Consider the following 26,285-nt stretch of genomic DNA (forward strand, 5'->3'; position numbering starts at 1 on the left):
ACTCAAAAAGTTATCAAAATTACTGTATGTCACAATAAAAACATTATCAAATAATTGTGTAAAAATTCACAATTATATATGTTTTCATGAGAATATATAATACTTTGCAGTCAGTTTACGTTATAGACAACGTGCATACAAATGTAGTACATATAAATCACATGCTGTTTCTCAGTACATCGATCCTATTTGTGTTTCATTCAGAAAACTTTGGGGTACAAATAGCTTCCTTCTATTTTAGATGTCGAAGTAAGCTTACTTGTATAATTCTGACTTTGAAGTTGATAAAGATACTCTAAAATGTAACATACATGTACGTAACGGTCGCTACTCAAATTTCTCACCTTGAAGAATTAGAAACATTGAAAACACTCCAACAATTGCATTTGTATGCTTTGGATTTTAATGAACTATGTTTACTGAACATGCACATATGACCGTTATAACTGCGATGAACTTAACCCTGTTACTATTCTCAATAATAGGATGTCGATAAACTATAGTAAAACAATGATAACTCTTTCAGCGTCACCGTAAAGATAGCATAGATTAGCATTTTTATGGCTTTTGCTTTAAATATAGATAGCATTTTGATAATTAACAGTAGTCTAAGACTTAGTTACAGTATGCGCGCAGTCTGAAGATTTTTTACTTTCATTCAAAAGAAATACAGAATACGAGGGTATCTAAGAATCATATGTACGTTACCTATGTTTTAAAGGCCACCTATTTAATTTTTGTATATTATTATTCCAGGCTATTGCATAAATTATGCTTATTGGCATGACGAAGTACCTACTCAGTCAGTTTTTACAACATTACAAAGATGAAAACATAGATTATGAAACATACGTTACCAAGAGTACTGAGAACATTAAGTATCATTAAAGCTAGGATATTGTTTTGGGTTTCGATGGACTGTGGTGGTTTCAAGACAGAGGTTTTAATATTTTCAATTTGTTGTCATAATAGTTATGGAAGATGAGATTGTATTCATTACTGAAATTATCGGTTCATATGCATTATATGTTCAAAGCTGCTGATGTAATTCCTTATGTAAATAAACACGGTACATTTTGAACTTATGGAATATCATACATATATACAGTAGGGTTGTGAAACAAATGTCACTTTTGGAAAAACATGTTTTATCAAATAGTTCTGTTACCTTGACCATAGGGATTTCAAATATCACTTATACTATGGGACGGAATTACTGAACTACGTAATCATATTACATTTCCTTAACGAAAAGACAGATGAGACTCCTTGTTCATGTTGTAGTTGTGGTATCATTTTTGTCAATTCTGAGTTCTTACTAAATTCAATATTCTACTTTTGAAACTATTAACAAGTACAAATAAACTAGTTCATTCAAAAGATGGTGTATTTCAACTGTTACATATAGATTACCACGGTATGGAACTGTGTTTAAAATATTAAATCTAGTAACTACCTTTATCTAAATTCGGTTACGTATGTTTCAGAACTACATTAGAGGACACATTATAACATCAATGTACACCATATGACAGAAATATACTCTAAAATTTGATGTGAGAGGTTGCGAAAAGTCACCTTTTGATATCAGTATCAGAATTAGTTCATTATACATGCATAGATGCATTTGTACATACAGAGTCTGCACCGTTTGTTTGGAACTCGTCAGTGGTGCAGTGATGTCTTTATGACATATTTGTAAAACATCTTTTTAGTTAAGTGCTTTATTCTGTAGTAATATCCTTATTTATTTATTTATTTATTTATTTGGGTTTTACGGCGCACCAACACAGTATAGGTTATATGGCGCCAAACAGGACTACAAATTTTGGTTCCACATCTCATTTACACTGAAATAAGAACATGAGGTATGGAAAGTAATATCATTAAGCTACATCCTAAAATGGATTGAAACATACGTTACTTTAAATATTCATTACAACAATACCAGTTCGTATTACTCATACGATCAAACAACAAACAAATACGATAACCCATTTTTTGATTCCAGGATTTTCTCAATTATACCTGTGAAGCTCTGTACTACTGTTCATAATGTCAAGCAAATAAATGACTATACTTGTATTCGTTATTTTGGCACTATTTCAGAGGCATACGCATTGAAAGGTTTTTGTTGTAGGATATTGAAGGGATTTGGCATTGTGATATATCTGAACATTTCTATTTCAAACAAAACAGATAAACGTTCAAGTACCACCAAAAGATACATCAATGTATATGTAAATAAATTGCTTTAATATGTTTAATACTAGTATTGTATATGCTCATTTCCGTTTCTGCAATCAGATAGGGCTTTGTCCTTTAAATAGAGGCCGTAAATACTTAGCTGAATTGTGACAGAAAAAAATGCAATTTGCATTTAAACATACACTTTATTATTCTAAGGCAGTGTTTTGGAAAATTGGAAATTGGTGGCAATCTTAATTTGAAAAGTCTGTGTAACTAAATAATCTCATTTGTTGGCAGTTTAACAAACTTAAAGCTTAGGTGATTTAATTACTACGTACATAATGACTACTAAAAGAATTAAGCTAGCATAGAAGAGAATTAAAGTCATCAAAATATGGAAACTTTGGTGGCATTAACTCATATACATGTATATAATAATTTTGGATTTGTTCAATTGAAATAGCTGTCATCTTGAATAAAGACTTATATTGCTGGATCTGTTTCCCTTTTGATGTAAACTTTGCGGTCGTATCAGCTTTTGCAATACTTTCATCGTTTCTACCCTACTAGCAAAGAATAGGTCTCTCATTATGCAAATAACCCAGAAATGAAAAACGGACGTAAGGTTTGACCAACTGACATTAAGATGCAAAGTATCTTATTGTTTTTGTAATTATTTATTCATTTTCATTCCTTTATTGTAAACATTAGGGTGCTGTTCCTTTATAAAGGATAAGTACTTAAGATTTCCCGAATAAGTATATGTACTAATGTAGTGGTTGCGGTATATCAACCCCTACTTTTTACATTTTATTCGGTATATAATACAAAGCGTAGCATTACTTGTCAACAAAGTAAATTATTAATTTTTTTCAGGCATTAAAAGATGAAATTTATTATTATTTATTATTACTAAAATGTTGTGTAATAGCGCCAAATGAACAGATTTGTTTAAAAAACAAACTTGTTATATATTTGTATTGAAGCTATTTGCTGATGGTTATCGACTCATTTATAGTATGTAGATTGACCTTTAACAAAATCAAAGCCTTGAAATGTCTGATGGTTGCGTTTCTTTTTTTTTTTTTGGTAGATTTATTTTCTGTTTAATGCCAATCTATGAATATACATGAATCAGAAACAAATACAAATTTAATGTGTCTCATATCTAAGATGAACTCTGCCTGACCCAGCTTGTGATGTAACCACAATCTTATATAATTTAATTTACACTCATTGTGAGTAGATACAGGTTGAATAAGAACTGCTTGTTCTTTGATAATTCATCCGCATTGTTCATGAAAAGAAAAAGTCGATTGTTTTAAAACATGTAATAACATTCAGGTGATTACGGACCTGTTTCGAAAGGAACAATTGTATATATGAAATATCTTAATGAGCTATTTGATAAAGGGTGTAAATTATGTAAACGACATTTCACATTATCGAAAAGACTTTTGATCATTGGTTAATCAACATGCATCATGTGTGTTGATTCCTTGATATGGCTTAAAATTATTTAAATTCAGGTGTTTAGATTGTGAACACGAAACTACATTTCTACATCTATATACCCAGAGCATCCGGAGAAACAGATATGGCTTTTACTTTTTCCGTACTTCTTAAATCTGAAACGCTGCAACTAGTGAGGGTTTTATGAAATATTTTCTAGTATTCATTATTAAGAGCTTGCAACTGCACTTGATCAGGAGGTTCCCGCCAAGAAATAAATTATTTGCATCGGACCAGCAGTTGTGCTTGATTGTAATAAAAGACACTGTCTCAAGAATAAATTCTTTGCATCTGACCAGCTGCAATAATAGTCATCTGAAGATCTCTTTTTAAAGAATAAAGTCTGTTCGCTGGACTAGCTACTCTGCCTTACTATGACCTCACTGTCTTTGTCTCTTAGTCCCTCTCGTGCGGAAGGTCGGGACTTGATCGCTAGTCGTTTACTAAGGATATAAAAAATTATCATACCAATTGCTCAGCATTATGCGTATAGAATAGACTCTTTTCTCAACTCGTAATCTCGCACGAATTAGATGTGGAGATTGATGTCTAAATTGGTAGAATTTGTCTCATGATTCACGATAAATTAATCCGTGTAAAATATTGATTTCATATCAGATATAGAATTTGATATTATATAAATATATAAATATTGTTTTAGTGCTGATTATACATGTGAAATGGAGCAACAGTCCGACATGCGTCAATAAATATTTCTGGTAAAATCAGGCAAAACCTCGATCATAAAATTACATATGAACGAAACTTCTACATTTTTAAAACATGTTTAAGTATCTTTTTTCACGAAATCAAATCATCAACTGACCACATATTAGCTTATTTAGAAAGCTAAGTTAGCATTTTGCATTAGACTGAGAAGATTAGTAACAGAAAAGACATCTATTCTTCAAGCTTCGATTTTGCATTTTGAAACCATCAGTAGGAATGACAAATGGATAGAAAAAAGTGGATATATTGTCCATAAGTATTGACCGGGCCCTCGATAGAAATAATTACTGCGTAAGTATTCTTTATGATTTAAAAAATGTCGCATGTGCAAGTAGCTGCGGGGACAAAATGATTAGCTATCAATCTCGGAGCTGTTGGTTGTAGTCCTCAGTCTAACATCTTTTTTTTTCAAATTTTATCTCCAAATTTTACAGGACGAAAAATTAATACACTTATCTATTTATTTTTATGGTTCATTTATTAAAATAAATATACTTGTATTCATGATATTTTGTAGTAAGTGTCAAATAAAATCTTTAAAGGTATCTTAGATAAAAAGACAAATTACTCCCGAAAATAGATACAACAAGAGAAAACAATTAGAATTCGTGAAAATCGTTGCAACAGACTTTGTAAGAATAAAAGCAAATACGGTAACACTTCATTATATTGAATTTAAAAAATGGTCTGCGGTAATTTCGTGCCCGTTGTAACGTGCGTGGAAGTCAGACGGTTAACTATAAAGGTTATTTGTGCAGTTATAGATCTTTTCAGGATAAAATATATTGCGTAAAGTAACGAAAACGTCCGAACATATTAGCGACGATTGATGAGTGTCAGGTCAAATACTTACGGGCAATTGTACAAGATATACATTTTGTCAAAGGTGTTCCTTTCACTAGTACATGGCATCTAAGTTGAGATCGAATATATCGTGAACATTTCTTATAATAAATACATCTCGTTTTTAACAAGAACGTGAGTTGTGTAACTTGAAACACATTCTTTTTTACTCTAACGTCATATAGCCACAAACCATGTGGGGATGAGGGTAAAGTTATGTTATATTGCGAAACATTAAAGTCGGTGACCCCTAAGTATTTATGTGTCTACTAGATGTACACACATTGCGAAACAACATACCAAAATTATACGTATTTTTATCGAGCCGATTTTTAATCAACTGAATTTTAAGGCAAAATTTTTAGCAAAACTTTATATGATTTTTTCCGTTCTGACGTCACAAAATCGTCACTGACGTCCTAAGCGTCAATTTCATTTCACTGAATTTTATACCATTGAGTAGTATTGCACGAAAAGTGACGTCAGGGACCATGTTTCTGACACAATAGCAAACATCACGAACAATATGGCGAAAAAGTAAAACCGGAACTCAATCGCATATATCCTGAATTTTGTACAGTATAAATTTCATGACAATATTCGGCAAAAAAAAAATTGGGGCGCATTCCACTTTAAATATCAGTTGACGCAGCAAATTTCTAACTGAGTACCGAGATCATTTGTGAACTTAAATGCATCTTCTACTTTAATTAAATACTTGAGTGTTGCTTTTCGATCAACCCTTGCCGCTCAATAAACTTTGAAGATTGCATGTGCATCTTCGTCATCACTGTGGGCATAATATGTCTCCTGCAAGAACTCTGAGTGCAGTGAAGTAAGTTTATACTGTTTAATATCTTTTCTTTCTGATATGTAATGGAAGAAATGTCATATCGAGTCAACAATCGAGCTCGAGTTACAAACAGTTAATAATTGATAAAAAGTATAGAGGATTTCTTTAAACTAAAAATGAATATTAAGTAAACAAACTCAGTAACAGTAAAAGTATTTCCGTTTACTTTTCATAAACAAAGCAACAATCCGACACCTTAGGCGCGCAGTTATAACGTTTTACATTGATATCGTGCATGCATGTACAGTCTCGTTGTGCTTCAGATAAATTTGAAATTGTAACATGTATTATTTCATCATTATCACACATTCACATCGAAAACTAATAAAGTTAAGGAATGTATTTAATACGGAAGTAATTCCATAATCACACATTAAAATCTAATGCTGAAAAAAACGAACATTTGCAGCTCAAAACTAGTTGGGACTTGTTTTTCCTATTATAATTCGAATTATAAGTATATATTTTTACGATAAAATGTCGACAACATGCTCCATAGTACAAGTTTTCTGAAAACGTCCGAAATCTTCAGCGCAACTTTAAAGATACCATCAAATAACGTCGCGTTTAAGCTCGGGATGAGGAAAGAAACTTAGTCCTACTGAAAAAACGAAATCGGTGACATACAATATTTTGTTTATCAAACGCAAGTAAATATATTTGCACATTTATGATTAAAATTGAAATAAAATTCCTCAACTTGTAAAAATGTTATACTTGAAAAACAGACAATTTTCCAGCAAAACTCTACTCTACGTTTAAAGTCTGATGCTTTAATATGTCATAATTTTAACGTACGTTATAGATCATTCACGAAATTTATATCACATAAAAGGAAATTGTTAATATTTTAAAAATAGGTTAATTTCATACGTGTCCGCTTCCAACTAAAACAGAGATATGCTGAAAACCTTGGAGAAACAGTGAAAATGACGTCAAGAAATGACGCCCAAAAAGTGCCGTGAGTGGACAAGTTTGACAGCATAGCAAAGAAATGTGGCTAAGATTAGAGCCAAGCCCAAAACGGGAAAAAATCAGAAATATTCTAAATTTTCCTCCATTTATTTGTCATAGATCTATCTAAATTTGTGTTAAAGGTCGCATTCCTCCTTGTACCGTGTAGGTACACACCACTAAAATATACTGACTAAAGCTAAGGGTTTGGTTAACCTAGACCATTTAAATTTAATTGTGTTATTCCTACTCTATGGGCACAGCGACTCGGTATTTATGGAAAATACAGGCATATAATGATGAACTGTGCTAGCTTAAATGTTTTACACTGAAATGTTTAAGGTCTTTTCCCCTATATTTCAGAGCTGAAAGACAATTTGACTACCTTCTACACAAAAAGATACAGTACAATACCACTGTCACCGTTATTCGAGGAACATGACACTCCCCTTGTAGATTTTTACATTTTGCCTGAAATGAATTACATTGAAATGCAAAAGACACTTCCACGTGGGGAAGAGGCTAAAATTCCAGTAAAATCGTTGTCGGACATATTCAGGTCTGGAAGTAATTGTGAAATATATTTAACCGCTGATGCTGGATTTGGGAAAACTGCATTTTCAAAATATCTTGCACTCACGTGGTGCCAGGCTCATAGTCCAAAATGGAAATACAAAAAGTATTTCGCAGAAGATGCAATAAACACTATGCGAGAATTTGAGTTTTTGTTTCTTGTGTTACTGCGGGATTCTTCTCATGATTGCAACATTGATGATTTGATATTAAATCAAATTGCGCAAAATTGGTCTCGCTCTCCGGCTCTAACAATAGATTTTCTACAGGAAATTCTGCATCGTGAAAGATGTTTAGTGATACTTGATGGTCTAGATGAATGAAATCATCCCGAAAATATATGTACAAAAGTACCAAAAAAGATCCCTCATCGTAATACACGTGAAAAGTGTGTAATCCTAACCACGACAAGACCTTGGAAATTAGGTGTTTTGAATCTTAAGACCAGTGAAATAGATGAGAAAGTAGAATTAGTAAAACTAACCCCTGAGTCAGCACTGACATTGGAGGAAAGGGCAATTTCAAAAATAAAGAATTTCAATGTTGCTGCAGCGAAAATACTGGCCAAGCAATTAAATAAAAAAATCAAAGAAAATAAACTGGAAGATCTGGAATCCGTACCCCTTCTTACGATGTATCTCATTTGTTTATGGTGTGACGATATTCCACTAGGACAGACAAAGTGTGGACTGTATGCAAGCATTGTTGAACTCTTGCTGTCAAGAACTATAAGGAAATATCCGGAAATGGAACCTATGTGCGAACCCTCCCAGAGAGATAGCCCACAATGTTTCCATGAACATGAACATTGTACAAGATACTGCACATATCTGAAAGCTTTAGGAAAATTAGCATTTGAAACTTTGTTGAGTGAAACAAAGGAGAGCACTCTTGTTTTTTGCAAGTCAGTGGCAGATAAGTATCTCTCACCAAATTATTTGAAATTTAGTCTTCACTCGGGGCTATTAACACAAAGTACAGTAAAAACACTAACTAAACAAAGTTTGAAAGTTTCGTTTTCGCACAAGACTGTACAAGAATTCTTTTGTGCATTGTACATTAGCTGTCAAAATGAAAGTGATGTCAAAAACATTGTTCTAAACAAATGCAAAAGTTTACAAAATATTCTTGACATGTCGACAGTGTTTGTTTTTATCAGCAGAATGGATGCAGAAATCTTTTCTTCATTATCACGCGAAATGATGTTTGTGATCAGCGAAGATAAGATAACGAGCAAATACAGGTTTACAACTGATAAGGACTGTGAACCTCTGAAAGACATACAAAACATGTACATTTCTTGTATTAAAGAAAACGCGAACGTTAAGGAACTCAAAATTTTCTGCCAAGATTTTTTCTTCAGCAAAGAGTGTCAAGAAGAAAAACACTTTTCACAATTAACACGGCTCGCAACAGACAATAAAAAAAACATGGAATCAATAAATATCAACACAAAATTTGGTCCTAGTTTACGCGCAATTATTGGTTCGTGTACACTACACGAACTCTTCAACGTCAATAAAATAAACTACTACGGTTTAGGTGAACAAGTACAGCTTCCTGTACTGTTGAACAAGTCACCGAAATGTGTCTCTGTTAGATCGCCTGGTGGTTACCTTGGCCGTGAAATATGTGAAACATTACAGAATAATTCTCTGTTACAAGCAATTTATATCTGGGATTTCGAGATGAGTCACGATGTGCTGAATGACTTTCTGAATTATATAAAAAACAGAAAAACACTGACGGAGATTAGTCTGGGGCACTTATCGTGTACCAAGCACCATCGTTCGTGTACTTTCAGTTTAGATTTTTGCCAGCATTCAGATCTAAGGAAGTTAGAATTGTGCATAATACCTGAAGTGTCACAATTGAAAGTTAGTAGTCAAGTGAAACACATGACGTTGCGGGTCAGAACCAATCTTGGTGAAATGTCACTGCCTCCTGACATGATAAATATTGAACATGTTGAGTTGTCGATGGTTAACATGTCTGCTTCAACATTCCGTGATTTCGTTTTTAACGTAGTGGAGAAACTTTCACACAAAGTCACAGTGATATTACAAGCTTGTAATATAGAACCGGAAACAGAGTTTGTAGACGTTAAACAAGACATACACTCATCTCAGAATTTCCAAGTCACGAAAGATGGTCATTCTTTGTTTTGGGGAAATGAGTTTGCGTTTGAAACAAGAGTTGAAAGTTAAGTGAAATTGCCAGGTAAGTTATCTTACTTGTTTTATATTGCAAATAAAAGTTAATTTATTATTTTTTAACATTTTTATAGGATTTAGCCCCTTCATGTTAAAAAGGCCATCTTTGTTAAAAATGTAACCCTGAGAACAAAGCTCATTTATTAAGCTATGCCATCAAATTGACCGCAGTTACTGTATTAGTTCTTGAGAAATAGAAGGGGATATTCTAAATTTTTAAAAAGAATTTAACATACAGGCGTCAAACTTAATAGAATGGTTGCCTGTGGACAGTAAATGCCCCTATTGTTTGAAGGGTCAATAGGTTAAATGTCAAGACTGAAATCGGTTTCACATCATAACTGAAAAAGAATTTGGCCTACAGGCGCAAAACGTCCTAGTATGATTGACTGCGGTCAGTAAATAACCAATTTTGTGTTAAGGATCAATAGGTTAAAGGTCAAGGTTGTAGTAACCTAGCGACTAAAATGGTTTTACATCGATAACTATAAAAGACCCTTCCCTACAAGTGTCAAACTTCTCAGGATGATTGCATGTGGTCAGTAAATGACCCCACTTGTTATAAGGGTCAATAGGCCAAAGATTTTCATTTCCGTACGCCGAATCCAGGCTTTATTCTACGTTTTCCAAATAAATTGCGTTAGGCCATCACTTCCGATTTATTAAACGTGCAAAACTACCTTAAATCCGTTTACTTGAGGCACCCTAGAAAATTGATATTGACAGTTTTATTTTGTTTTTTATTATTGTTTACCAATAGTTTGATGTTTCTTTTATCAAAATTAACGGGAAACTGAATTCTCTGCAATCGTTTGGGACTGTAGCCATCACTTTGAAATTTGTCTCTACTTGAGCTTGAGGAAATACCATAATTATACAAAACGGCACGGTAAAAGTTGTTTAAAAATTGCGACATAGTGCGAAACACGGCCAACTTAATGAATATACCAAACAAATGCCATTGTTAAACATAATTATTAGGGGACCAAAACTTTAAAGCAACCATGAACATTATCGTCCGCGAAATAGGAAGCAGCGCAGTTCTAGAATGTTACTTATACGTTGTTAGTTAAAATTTTAAAATTATGTTATCCAAATTTCAAGTTTATTCATATAAATACTGTTAGTAATTTGTAGGGACTGTTGACACCAGAAAGGAAGTGACTACTCAGTGTTACAGTCCAAAATGTATTTCCGTAATAATGAAATATGGTATGGTGAGTCATGTAAAGAGGTGGCCTCAGTTGTATTGTTTATTGTACCGGGATAAGATCTAGACCACTTTCATTATGAATCAGCGATTTTATTTTTTATTCATTAATAATACGTCTACATACGCGTAAGATTTTATGGGAGCATTTTCGCCCGCATTGAGTATCCCCAAAAACAGCACTATTGCGTCACAATTTAAATATGAAAAACGTAATTAATTCATTGAATGTTTTACATTTCTTTTACATTTGATTCTGCGGAGCGCATATCTTTTTAAGGTATCTTTGTACTCTATATCAACATTATAAGAAAACATCTGCATTTAATAATTCAAAAATCGTGTAGTGTCTCTTAAATCAGGCTTAGGCTACACCAGAGGTCACAATCTACATAAATATATTCAAAAATCGTCCAGGGCGGGATTCCTCTTCTGTACTTACCCCCATTCGGCGCTACGCGTCTGCTTCCGTGGTCGAGTAGGTACGCCGTTTACTTCAAATCACTTGCCCATCTGCATTGAGCCCTTGCTTGAAGTGTAGAGCTCTTGTGTGAGGAACTAATCAAGGTCGGTGGTTCTGTTGAGGCACCCGCTCGTGCCTGAAATAATGCATGAAAGGGTACCAGGGTCTTCTTTCACCACAAAAGGATGGAATGTCGCCATACGACCAATAATTTGCTGGTATGAAATTAAACCCCTCAAAAACCTCTGGATATCAGAACGTCATTGCCTTTGCTCAACACGTGAACACGTGAAATATTAGTCGTGCAATTTTGTATCATTTTATCTTTCTTTTATAAGGATTGATGATTTCATTGTTATATGTTTTAGGCTTTTTATGTCACTGGTAATAAATATATGATAAAACAGTACGCCGGGAGTTGAAGTGAAAAAAATGTAAATAGAGTGAAAAAGACTGCAGTTTTCACATGTATTCTATCAGGAGTGATGATACAAAACAATTCAAAACAGGATGTGACGTAAATCTCACCGCCTTTATTTCACGCGTTACGCTGTTATAGATAAACACTTCTCTATTTCATTAAGAGGTATATTCTTTAAATTAGATATATCTTTAAACTTTAAAATCTACTTCTTATGTTAAATCGTTAACTTTCGCATTAAATTACTGATTTATTTCTTCATAATTTAATGCATCATTTACACTCTTTTCAAAGGCTAATGCACATATATTCTCTATCAAGTTTGTTCAAATGGAGGCATTTGGTCTATTTTAAGGGCCGCTAGAGCTAAAAAATAGAAAAACCTATGAACGACCTCTCCTCATGAACCGCTTGATGGATCTTCATCAATCTTGATCTGTAGCATCATTATAATGTCTTCTTTCAAATGTGTTCAAATGGGCCGCTAGAGATAAAAATAGAAAAAAAACCTACCTTGAAATGACTTCTTCTCATGAACCGCTTGATGGATCTTTATCAAACTTGATCTATAGCATCATTATAAGGTCCTCTCCCAAGTTTGTTAACTTCAGGGTACTTGGCCCCTTTTAGGGGCCGCTAGAGCTAAAAATAGAAAAACTTTGAAACGACTTCTTCTCGTGAACCGCTTCATAGATCTTCACCAAATTGGGTGTGTAGCATCCTTATAACGTCTTCTCACAAATATGTTTAAATGGGGGCACTTGGCCCCTTTTAGTGGCCGCTAGAGCTAAAAAAAGAAATACGTTAAAACGACTTCTTATCATGAACCGTTTGATTGATCTGATTAAATTTGGTCTGTAGCATCATTATAAGGTCCTTTCTCAAATTTGATCAAATGGTGGCACTTGCCCTCTTCTATGGGCTGTTAGGGCTAAAAATAGAAAGAAAATAGAAACGACATTTTATCACGAGCCTCTTGATGGATCTTCATCAAACATGCTCTGAAGCATCATTATATGGTCCTCTCCCAAGTTTGTTCAAATGGATGCAGTTGGCCCCTTTAAGGGGCCACTGGAGCTAAAAATAGAAATACCTTTAAACAACTTCTGACCATGCACCGCTTATTGGATCTTCTTTAATCTTGGTCTGTGGCATCATTATATGGTCCTCTCCCAAGTTTGTTCAAATGGGGGCACTTGGTCCCTTTTAGGGGCCGCTGAGCTAAAAATAGAAATATGTTTTTAACAACTTCTTATCATGAACTGCTAGATGGATCTTCATCAAACTTGGTATGAAGCATAATTATATAGTCCTATTACAAGTTTGTTTACATGGGGACACCTGGCCCCTTTTAGGGGCCGCTAAAGCTAAAATTAGAAATGTTTTTAAAAGTATTTTTAATTAATTGGTGTTTTTCAATCTTTTTTAAATTTAATACTTTCTGACAAGCAAGATCTAATTAGGTCAAAGTCCTTCTTAGGTGAGCGACTTAGGCACACTTGGCCTCTTGCTTACATAGTCACAGCTTTTGTATCAACTTAGTGCTCGTGTGGCAGGTCTCGTTAACTCTTTTATAGGTCGACTTCCGGTGTTGGTAGTTTCCATGGATATATTTCCTGTAGCTGGTTCCCGTGGTTCATCTATGCGTCTCCGAGTGTCGTTCGACCTTTAGCCTCTGCGTAGTAATTTCTCCTTCCAGATGCCGTCTGTTTGTTTGTCCGTGCTTTTGTTCTTTTGTTGTTTTTTTGTATTTATTTCTAGTGTTTCTCATTTCTGATTTCTGTTTGTAACATTAATTGTTGCACATAACATAATTCTCCATCTTATCCGCAAAGCGTCGCTGCTCCTACTTTTGACAGTATGAAAGATTTTTCTGATGATTTCTCTTCCGATTTCTCATTTTGCCTTTTATATATGATTATGTTAGTTCCACAAGACACGTCTTTGTTCTCTGGCATACATATTTGTTTCCTCTAAACTACTGTCCTAACAAGAAAAATGGTTTAAGAAACTTGTTTTATTCTCAAGTCGTTGATCACTTTAAGAGTTCCGTTTGCAACATTTCAAGTTCAATCATCGTTCTCTTACCAAGTAAAAATGGGTAATTCATTCTGCCTTTCACAACTACAAACCTGGTTTTCACACACTTGTCTTGTTTCTCACCATGATGAAAATGTCATACGCTTAACTAATTTTGTAGACTACCGAGACATTCAGAAAATACAACAATCTGAATGTAGATTGAAGACTATATTTTTCGAAAATGCATACTAGTATATATTTTGCAAAGTTTCTGTCCAATGTGTTATGTGTAGTGCCACCTAGCGGTACATGCTTTTATTACGGAAAAGTTAGCTTTTTAACATATTCACGAGTACATTATCGGAAGCCGATTAATCTTTTTAAACTTTAAAACCGTCTTTTTTTCTGAAATATTAAAATAAGAATTAAAACTAGATCGCATCTTTTTTAGACATCTGAAAATAGGTCAATTCCCTTTTTGGCGAAAACTTACCTCTATCCGTGATCTCTAATCCTTCTCGAAATTTGCACGCTTTATATAAACCAATTAATACACTCACCGATGGAAATCTCTTCGTAGTATACTTTAAATACAATGTCAAGAACAGAAAAATTTTACCGTGCAGATGTATTATTACAGTTTGGCGAGATAAACTTGTGTCACCGATCCAATTAAATAAAAGCATATGTATTATTGAACTATCAGTGATTAATGTACAGCGAATGGGTATGTGTAGTCACAGAATCTAATATTTGCATGGAAATACTTTTATCATTCACCTTTTAAGAATATATCTATATACTTTTGACTGATCTCTTTTCTATGACGTTCTATGCGAGGTCGGATGTGCAGGCACTATAATTAAATATGCGCACGTATACATATAGTTGTGTGAATACATGTCTATGATGTTATATGTATGTATATGAATGTATAGATATGTATGTATGTGTATATGTAAATATGTGTATGTAGATGTGCTGTAACCTATCCATGTGATATTTTTTAATCTATACATTTGAGTATGTTTTTAGTACTTATGTGTAATGGTTCTCTTTATTTCGTTTTGAAAAAAAGATCCAAAACGTTTAAGAAATAAAACAAATAATCATCAATACGTATATAACAACGCAAATTAATGACTGAAATGAAAGTTGCCTATTAAAATTACAACTTCAAACAACACGAACTAGCATATCTTTAGTCAATGTGTAGGCTTGATTGTATAAATTTGAGATCTGTTTGTTGAATGACCTTCTTAGACTCCTTCTTAGTTTTCGTTTCGAAAAAGGACCAGGTTGTATCATCCCGTTTTTTTCTCAAGAATATAGAGTATTTGGCATTTAAAATACACAGACTTTCTAAAAATTAAGAAAAACTGTAGCCTATACGTATAGGTTCAACAGTATTTACTACAGTTTGAAAGTTGTGCATGATTTAAGTGGTCCTCAGAAATGTGTAGAATTGTTTATTTTTATGCACGGAATAGTTTCTATATATAAAAGATTTGCATATCCGTCGTAACGAATGCATTTGGTATATATGTAAAAATACATCGCAACATATCATTATGAATATTTATACACGTTTCTTGTTGTAACTTTTAATAAAAATACATATATTATTATATACTGATCGCATTACGCACTTGGTATAATATATTTTGATACAATGATATAAATCAAGGTTGAAATAAGACGCTTTGTTAAATGTTCACAATGTACAAATACTTTTGATAGCAATACATGTATATGTATGTGTAACTATAATTAATTTAGGTATAATATGTATTTTCACTTCTGTAATAATAATGATCATCATCCTTTCACATTATAAGCAGTTAAATTTGATTTAACTTCCCAACTTCCCAGCTGCCATTTACCCTTGATACATTCGGGTTTGATATTTGTAACCTGCCTATAACACACCTGAATACATTTTTTTAAACGGGAAAAGTGAAAACATTTATAGCTTGATCTACCTATACATAAAAGTACATTTTCTTGATAAACTTACTACAATATCTATAATAATGATTAAATGAGATGAGACATTAAAAAGGGGCACTACATATGACCTACTCATAAACATGCTTTTCAAGATTTTTAAAAATGTATTTCTGTACCATTCATTTGGTCTATCATGGCAACATCTATAATGTCAATGAACGTTAGGGGTCTTATTAATACAAGAAAATGAAAACAAGTATTTCAATGGTTAAAATTGATAATTCAGAAAAATACCTAAATTAAGCTATGTTTTTATTTGGGGATAGGGGTAGCATAATGTAGTTTTAGGCGAAAATGAATTCGGTAACATCATAATTCTATTTTTTCAATCGACGGAAAAAAAGTACTCATCATCATTTTTGTTTTTTGTCAAATTCTATTGTTTGAGTTTTACATGTATGTATACAAGATTAAAGAAAACATTTTATTCAAACGTCATATTAGTCGCTCTTACGTCACTGTAACGTAAATATCGACTTTTACATTAAAAATTTCCACAAATTATACACCATTTTAAAGACAGTTTCAAATAAAAATATGATGACTTACAAGCAAATCGATACTTGTTGAAATAATAGAGCGATTTACGAAAACAGTCTGGCGGACGTGAAATCCCATTTCATCAAAAATGGTCGTGTTTGAAAGATTGCAGAGAGAAAAGTTACATAAATATCAAAGAAACAAAATACTCACTATATGAGGAATATGCTAAATTTTGTATTAAATAAAATGTCGAAACGGAATATAATAACTTCAACTTAGGCGCATTTCACCTTAAAATGTGTATAGAAATACACTGTCAAGTGATGATGTGGCGTTTCGCTGTCCCGTCAGATGGCGTATTTTTTTTTGCGTATGACGCTTTTCAAAGTTTTTTTTTTGCGAAAAATCCGCCGTGAACACATACCTTTTTATTTCACTTATTTAATTAACATACCTTCAAAAATGTAATTCCAAAATTTTTTTAATAAATTCACCACGCGAAAAAAAAATGATATGACAAAATATGCGAATTGAGGTGCAGTTTTAATACTGATTTCGCCGCTTCAAACGTGCGATTTCCTTCAATAATTGCTTATAAATATAGCTTGAAAGTTGGGTCTTGAGTATTTAGCTACCTGCAATATGAAAACACTGTGAGCAGACGGGAGAAAAATAAATTCGGACCATTTTCCACTTAGTAATAGCGGAAAAACTTTTTCGTGATAAAAGCAGGTACCGCTAGGTGGCATTACACATAACACATTAACGAAACTGTGCAAAATATATATGCATTCCGAAAAATATGATCTTCAATCTACATTCAGACCAAACTTCTTAAATGTACGTTTATTTTTTACTTTTTTGTCTAAGGTTTGGAGCGACCTTAAAACTACGCCAGCAAATTTGTGTGTCGTATGTCGTTCTGTGTTGCCCACATTTATGAATGTTGTGTGTTATATACCAAGCTGGATTAACATTCAAAAATGCGGTCATAGATTTGAATGCCGTATGCGAGCTATGCTAAAACTTATCTTATGCTTTCATGCAACAACGCCTATATTTTGAAATTAAATATAATTTTACATGGTTACATATATTTTGCAAGACAAGCATTCAAATAATTGTAAAATATGTATTAATTATATGATTTCCAATGTCTTTTTCAGGTCCAGTTTCCCGTTATACTTAAGATAAAAGATCGCCAAAAATACTTCAGAAAAGCCAGGCTTCGCATACAGTAAAAATGCTTTGAATTAAAAATTTTCACTATAGGATACAAATCATAATATTTTACTACAATTAGTTGGTAAAGAAATGTTTGACTTTCGGTTGTGCTGGACTCATTTTCTACTAAGAAAAGTGAATAAGCTAGTATTATATGTTTCAAATAGTCACACGCGCTGTCATATGACAACTCATATTGTAAAAGGGTTTGATTTGCATATATATTGGTAATCAGGTTAAAGTGTTATTTTGTGATATTTAGTTTTAAAATGCCTGGAAATGGCCGTTTTATAGTATTATACTGTTGCAAATAAATACCATGGCGAAAAAGTTACAGAATTTGTACGGAATAGTTCAGATTTTAATTGCATTTTGTTTTAACAAACAAATATATTGTGAGCATATCTTTATGTTGTTACCACCATTACTATCTGATTATATAGTCCGTAGACCTATACTACAAAATTTAATATTTTCATGAAGAAGTCTGCTAATTAAAGGGAAAATCCTTATTCATTTAGTATGGCTTTTAATCTCTGTAGAAAATTATCTGTTTCTAGCGGACGACATTCATGTACCAGGAAAACTTTGCAGTGTCCGTAGACAATAAAATGGACTTTTCATGATTTTCTGGTCTTTTGGCTTTGGGACCATGGAGTCCATTCAATATATGTGTAATAGCAATTACCCTGTGTACTGTATACATATTTGATACACTAAATGTATCTACTTGTCAAGAAGACATTTAGCACGTCGAAATATTTATGTGGAATGTATATACGTGTACGTGTATTTTTTAAATATTTTTTATATTTAATAGTTGTACATTTTTGTAGATTTTATATATTTCTCATGTAAATATAATTATGTGTGCATTCAAAAAGATTTATTCAGAATTCAATTTAAATGAAGAGTTTTAAAATGTCTGTAAACAGTATCTCGTTGAAGTTTTTTCTATTAAATTGACACTGATGCATTTTCTGTTAGATTGTGAAACAAGAAAGCGTGCAGATATTTTGAATGTGGATTTGTTTTAGTGTCATAAAGTGTCATGCAATATTGGGTATTGTGTAGTTTATCGACATTTTTATGAACATTTCTTTTTTTCATATGAAATTACTAGTGCTCTTTGACTTAAACACTTCATAACCTACATTTGTAAAAAGACTGCTTTAGAATAAATGTTTTAGTAAAGCCTGATGATAAAGTTTTTGTAAAAGATAAAGTGGACTGCAACAATGCTGATAAACTTTTGACACTCTCTCACACGCAATTTTAAATGACTAATATCACAATGAAAATTCGAAAAAGACCGGAGTAAGATACTTTAATGATCAGATAAAGTACAATTAAAACAAAATTCAACAAAATTCACTATCTTTCTTTTATTTGACTTATTTTTCTTGTTCTTAACTTTCAGCTGTCCGCTGTATTTCATTACAGATCTAATGTATTTCATGATAAAATATTTGTACTGTTCATACTACCGTTAATGGATATCACATATTACCTATATTTAACTGATATATTTGCATGAAAATGCATTTTGTAACGCATGGTTTGTGTGATTTCTTGTTACGTTTTCAGCTTGAAATGCTTTTAAGTTTTAATGCTGCCCAGGTAAACAGAACTTTGAATAAATGCAGTTGTATATGCTGGAGATATGGGCTGGGATCCAGATTACGTTAAACAGCTTTATGGGGGCAAGGGACAGTAAATTTGAAAATTCCACAAATCTGCGCTGATACCAGTGCGAAAAATTCATAAAAAAATCCAGTTTTGATAAATTCAAGACAAGTATAGAACGAATGTATTGCATATACTTAGCGCTTCATTATGTGACATCTTCAGCCTGCCGATTCCGCTGCTTCTGTGATAAAAACGAGTAAAACGCAGGTTTTAGGACACTAAATTTTGAAGCAAAAATGGCCCAAAATGCACACCTTGCGCGACCTGTACGGTATTATCTGCAAATGACTGACCTAAAACACCTGTATATTTTTGAAGCATGTGGCCAGACGAAAATAATGGTGGGAAGAAAAGTGTCTCATAACCGTTTACTTTTTCCGCAAATTTGAGCTGAATCTGGATGGATGGATGACCGTTTCCATTTCGTCTGACTTCCGTTACCTCAGGTAAGGTTTTAGACCCGGCCGTCTACACGGAGCTAGGAAAATCGATTCAAGCACATATTTATTTTACTCGTACGCAGGAATCCTTAGTTCTATAAACATCATAAATAACCAGTTGAATATATATGCCTTTAAAGTACATCTGTCTATTTTATTTGAAAAACGTACCCGGGCCAATTAAGTGCGTAACTGGCCCCTGCCACTAAAACGTGTTGCAAATTATTGGGTTAGAATATCAGTCATAAACCAGACTAGGTTCAGTTACAGAGTGGCAAAGTATTGTTATAATATGGGCAATAGAAACTGTAGAAATTGGTATTTTAGAGTAAAAAAACAACTTGTTTTTAAAGTTTGAATGTGCAGAATTTTGTGATTTTAGTGTACCTATAAACTAGAATATACTTGTTCCATAAGTGATGAGTTCTGCGATGGACTGTTGTATTGATGAATGGGTACAGTATGTTCATAGCTTAGTTGGTAAAGACAGTAAAAGTAAAAACAAGCTATGCTTATATCAGAAGTTTAAATTTGACTATGAACATGAACAATATGTAAATATGGTAATGCCTTATTGTCATAGGTCAGCATTAGCAAAGTTTCAAATGGGGGTGGCCCCAATTCGTTTAGAGACCGGAATGTATGAAAGATTGGATATAAATGAAAGAATCTGTACTATTTATAAATCAGGAATAGAAGATGAAAGGCACGCATTGCTTCACTGTTCTATGTATAATGATATTCGCCAGACCTGGTTTGACAAAGCTGTTCGTGTTTGTCAACTGTTTAACACATATAATGATACTGAAAAATTATGCCTCCTATTATCAAATGAAAATATTGTTAAATATACTGCCAAATCCTGATCAGATTTACATAGAATCAGAAGAGATTGTTTATACCACTAAACAAATATTCCATTTGTTTTTTGAAATGAATATTTATATGTAAAGATACACAAATGGAATAAAGATGTAAACTATGTACAGTGTACTAAATTATGTCATACGGTTCATAGTTGTATTTTCGGGTAACAGAGCTTTATTTTTATGACAATGAAATACTTTATTGTAGTCAAAAGTAATTTTAGACCTATCTGTAGATAATGTTCCTTGTATTCTTATCTGGCAGGAAATTTTATAACACCCGTAATATATTTTTGCTAATCAAACTACAGATAATCTGATCATATGTAGATTATTTGTCTTAAGACCATTTTTAAACTGTCGTGCATTAGTACCATTATACAAATTCAGTGTCCTATTTTCATTTTCTTATGGCAGTTATTAGTATACGGATTAGCAAATATATTTTAGTTTTACCTGCATAAATGTAAATATAGGCATCAGAGTAAATATAGGTATCAGAGTCATAAGAGGCATTTCTATAAATGCAACTCTGCTTATTTGCTCATTCATCCACCCGCACACTCAGACACACGTGCATTCATTCATTTACCCACACAACCACCCATCAACCAGCTGTCTTACTTGTTCACTCACTCACTCACTCACTCATATCTGGACACACTCCTCCTGTTTACCCTCTCTTTTGCCCACTCATCAATATACTAATCACAGAGTCAGTTGACAGGAAGCGCCTCTTATGACCTCATACAATATTCTTACTGCTGTAGTTATATATATATATATATATATATATAATTTCATATAAGTAATTCTTAGAGAGTGGCCATTTACATTTGTGATGTATTTTTTACTGTTTATATGTTTTATTGCATGTAAATGGATGAGACTGAAATAAAATAAAATATAGATATGCATGCACTTCCTGTATTTACTGTTATTTGTTTCATATTTGTATTTGATGAATTACACTTCTCTTTGTTTGTTTTATTACACGCTTCTTTTCTTTTTTTTTTTTTAAAAACGTCACCTGATAAAATTTACTGATGTATAAAAAAATGGATTATTCTTATTATGTATGTTTTAAATTGCGAAACACAAGTTGTATATAGATTTTTATTTGCATGACGCAATGTGTTTATTTTCGGGCCAATTAAGGTATGACCCATGTAATAGTGTACTTCCTTTTGAAGAGTATTCAATTCCAACAATAAACCTACTTTGACTTAAATTGTTCAAGGCGCACAAGTTCAAGCCCCACTGGGACCAATTTTTCCCCTTGTATTCCATTTATTTCTAATAAGGTTTTACTTATTTTTTTAAAGACTTATTATCGATTTATTGTACAAAAGTGATAATTTTTCATTTGATAAGTGACTTCTTGCTGTTCAAATTGAATTTACCTCTGAAACAGAAGGGGGCAGACATATCTTTAGAAATACTAAGTTACGTGCGGTAAAAGTTCTCTATTTTGCCTTTACTCTTTAGATTACATATTTTGGAAGAAAGGTTTTACTTCTGCCCAAAAGTAATTTTTGAATGAAGTGAGCAAAATTTAAAAAAGTCTAACATGACTCTACATTGGGGAGTACATTATACATATAGGTAAATGACCCTAGTCATTTTTGATACGACTACATAATTTTCTTTTACTTGGTTGTATATTTGGCAAATATGCAAAATGTATGTATCTGTACATATTTCAAAAGATTTCTTTTGAATTTGATTTGTATGGCGGCACAGAGGTGACATAGGTGTTTTGAAACTAATGCGTGCGCGCGTAATAAGTAATACATTGTACGTGCACACGTATTAATATAAAAACATCACCGCACATATTAGTAGAAAAAACATATTCACACGTTTAACTTATTGCGTGCGCACGTATTGATATAAAACATCTATGCACGTATAACTTATTACGTGCGCACGTTACTCATAATACGTGCGCACGTATGAGTTTAAAAAACATCTGCACACGTATAACTTATTTCGTGCGCACGTATTAGTTTAAACATTATCTGCATACGCACTGGTATAAAACATCAGCGCACATAGAAGTTTCAAAAACATTTGCGCACGTATTGGTATAAAATATTTGCGCATATAACTTATTTCGTGCGCACGTATTTGTTTAAACAGTAGAGAGTTTGAGATTTCAAACTTCGCCTTCCCCTTCAACGTCTCTCATATATATTTTGGGTAAAACGTCACCGATATGCGTGTATTTTATTTATATCACACGTTGCTACTAAAGTTTTCCATGTAATATCACGTAAGCCTAAGACTTCTCTTTATTACTATGCGAAATAAAAAGCTTAGTTTCGGGATTTCTGCTTATTAAGTTATTTGATTATCCATATATATAATTAGACTAAATTTGATGCGAAACACTATCAATAGGTATAAGAATAATGAAGTTTCGTATGGCTAATGATTTTAACTAAATACATTGAATTGAACCTGGAAGTATGAAGTTATCAACTGATTTTGAGACACTTTGAGATGTTGTTCAAACTTTAACTTCTACGGCATATTTGTGTCCCCAGGCGGTATCGATTATACTAGATGGGCCTTTTTGTCGTATGAAGTGAAGTTTTGAACGTCCGAAGATGTGATATCACGAAAGTCGAAACTTCATTCTTTTTACGTCTACTCTGTCCACATACTCGGCATCAAAGACTGAAATCTGGATGGAGGCACATAGCATGACAGTCATTTTACTTGAACAATAAATAATTACGCACGATTATCATTTGGTGGAACATTTTATTTTCACATCCAAATAAAATAAGTCGGACACTTAATACGACAATTGCGTTTTAATTATAAACATATAATGGTACTAGTAAGATGGAAAATTCTTCTGAAGTATCAGACAATTTCAGATCTATGATATCATGATGAGAGACGTTTCCTGTTAGCCGTATGGGATAACTCCATTCTTTAAATGCACGGAACCAGAGCCTGGCAGAGGGACATTGTGGGTTAATTCCCCCTTTGATTCTTACATTTTACAAAGAAAGTCGGTCTTGAAACTCGGTGTGACCCTACCCTACTGAAATGGGTGACGCCCTCTTTAATGTTGGTGTCCCTCTAACCAAAATTCCTGGATCCGCAGATGCTTTACTTATAAAATAGTATATTAAAATCATATTGTGCTGTCTGAGAGTTTGGCATTATACACAGTCATACAGAGTGTCATTATCACGTTGATATGATCATTATAGGTTATTAACTTTGTATGTGGATATATGCACGAGTTCTGCAGCGGTAATATTGCGTGACTTTAGGAGCACAATATTGTCCGCGAAAGAACGAGTGCATATATCCACATACAAAGTTGATAACCTTTTTATTACATATCCACTATCAAATGATTAATTTATATCTAAATCATCGTTCTGTCACGAAAGACAGGAAAAAATACGGAAAAAATTCTCCGAAAACGCAATAAACAAATCAAACTGACGCGCATTAATATTTTCCGCGAAAATGACGTCAACTTGTTGTCGCAACGTGCGCGTGGACGCCATGGACGTCACGCGATTCTTTCCATTACAACGTTAAGAAAACATTCCACGTCCTATATTAGTCCAACTCATGACGAAATTATAACTTTCATTTCATTTTAGTCTGATAAATTACTACGTGCCAGTATCTAATAGGTCAGATTAATCAAAGTGTAAAAGTAAACAAAATGTTGCATAAATTACAAATTAAAAAATAGCAACAAAAATCTAAAGAAACGAGATCTGCACTGGACGGACCGTCAGGGGAGGTAACTAGAGTCACGGATTGGGACTGGTCCGATATGAAAGCGTTCAACGTCATGATATGGAAAAATATTGCACGATCGCGGTCCATTGAAACCCAATGGAAAAAAATTTTAGGTATGTAATAATCATTTTTATTTCCTCTCATGTATGATTTACAATCGTGCATTGTATACTGAATATACTGACATAATTTTATATAAAACCTAAATGTTTGGAGCAACACTAACGAGTTTTTACATTGTTCACATTGTTTTATCGTTTTTTTTTATTTTGTTTTTTTTTTGTTGTTGTTTTTTTTTTGTTGGTAATCGCTCTAATATCCATGCGATGATTATATTAATTGAAATGTTTTTTTTTAATTTAATTTTCTTTTTTTTTTTTTTCATTTTTAAAACTTCTTGTAAAATTCCTGCCCTTTCGGACAATTGGTATCAAAATGCACGAAAAAAACGATCATAATTACGGATAAATTGAATGGGCGGATTAGAAGAAGTAAGGTTATTTCTAATGTTTGAAATCTCAAGGAATTTTAATCGAACTTCATCTTCATACGTTAACTTCGCAAGAGACGTTGAAGAGGAAGGCGAAGGTTGAAATCTCAAACTCTCTAGTATCTGCATACGCACTGGTATAAAACATCAGCGCACATAGAAGTTTCAAAAATATCTGCGCACGTATTGGTATAAAATATTTGCGTATAACTTATTACGTGCGTACGTATTACTTTATACAATGTACATGCAAAGGTGTTTTTATACTAGTTAGTGCGTGTGCACTAACTCATATATGCGCTTATGTTTTTTATACTAGTGTGCGCGCGCGTATCAGTTATTACGTTATTATTAGTATAAAAAAACTGAAACTTAAATGTATTAGTATAAAAACTTCTATATCGCCTCTGTGCCACCGCAGCTTTGCGCGGAGGTTTAATTTGACAGTTATCATCTTGATTTCTTATTTGTTTTTATATGTGATTATTGTTTTGAAAACGTATTGATATTGATTTCAGGAATGTTTGTTTTTTATTGATTTGTATGTGATACTGAAGTAGAATATGGCGCTAGATGAATAACTGTGTTTTCTATATCTTTCTTTCTTTTTTGCAATTATGTTTTGTTGACATTCGATACTCTCAACATATTGTTCAGAAAGTTTATCTAGATATGTTTATGACATGACTAAGTCCAGCTAAATTGTCTGTGTATGTATACAACCTTTGTAATCATGATTGATTTGTTTATTGTCGATCAGATTTATTGCCTCAGAGCTTGGCTCAAATGATCTTTTCGCGAATATTTTTGACAAAAAGTACAAGCTTTATAAAGGACCATCTGACAAAAATATAGGGCAAATTTTAGCGCTATTTTACCAGAAATTTGGGCTTAAATTAGTCGTGTATGACAATTTCTTAGATATTTTCGGGCTAAAATTAAGAATTATTACTAAAATATAGACTTTTAGAATTTAAGCCTCTATCATCCAGTCATAGTTAAAAAAAAAACCACAAAACCCTAGGAACAATAGTTTAGTTCCCTATAAATTGTTTGCACTGAATAAGAAGACCTATTAACTACATTAAAACATATTTAGCATGAACTACTTCCCACACTCAAATTTTATATTTGCTTTTTTAAAACGGGTTTTTTTTTTATCTTTAATAAGAATGATTTCCATGAATGCAGTTATTACCGTTTTGTTATTCAATAACTGCAAGGTTTGCAATTGTCCATCCGATGTCATGCCTTTGCCAATTCAGTTGATATTTTGTATGTGTGCAATATTCTACAGCAAATACGTATTGTCAGTAAATT

General features: G+C 32.8%; 1 protein-coding gene across 1 annotated transcript in view; it reads left to right on the forward strand.

Moving 5' to 3' along the window:
* LOC123540582 (lamin-1-like) overlaps nt 1-21,711 on the forward strand; it is a 53,274-nt gene extending 31,563 nt beyond the window's left edge. Inside the window, exons 6-7 of the mRNA XM_053526762.1 lie at nt 7,445-9,874; nt 17,643-21,711. Coding sequence (XP_053382737.1) covers nt 7,445-7,977 — 533 coding nt within the window. The 3' untranslated portion in view covers nt 7,978-9,874; nt 17,643-21,711. The remainder of the gene's footprint in view (nt 1-7,444; nt 9,875-17,642) is intronic.
* The last annotated feature ends 4,574 nt before the right edge of the window (nt 21,712-26,285 follow it).

Source organism: Mercenaria mercenaria, chromosome 16, assembly GCF_021730395.1.
Source record: "Mercenaria mercenaria strain notata chromosome 16, MADL_Memer_1, whole genome shotgun sequence".
NCBI lineage: Eukaryota > Metazoa > Mollusca > Bivalvia > Venerida > Veneridae > Mercenaria > Mercenaria mercenaria.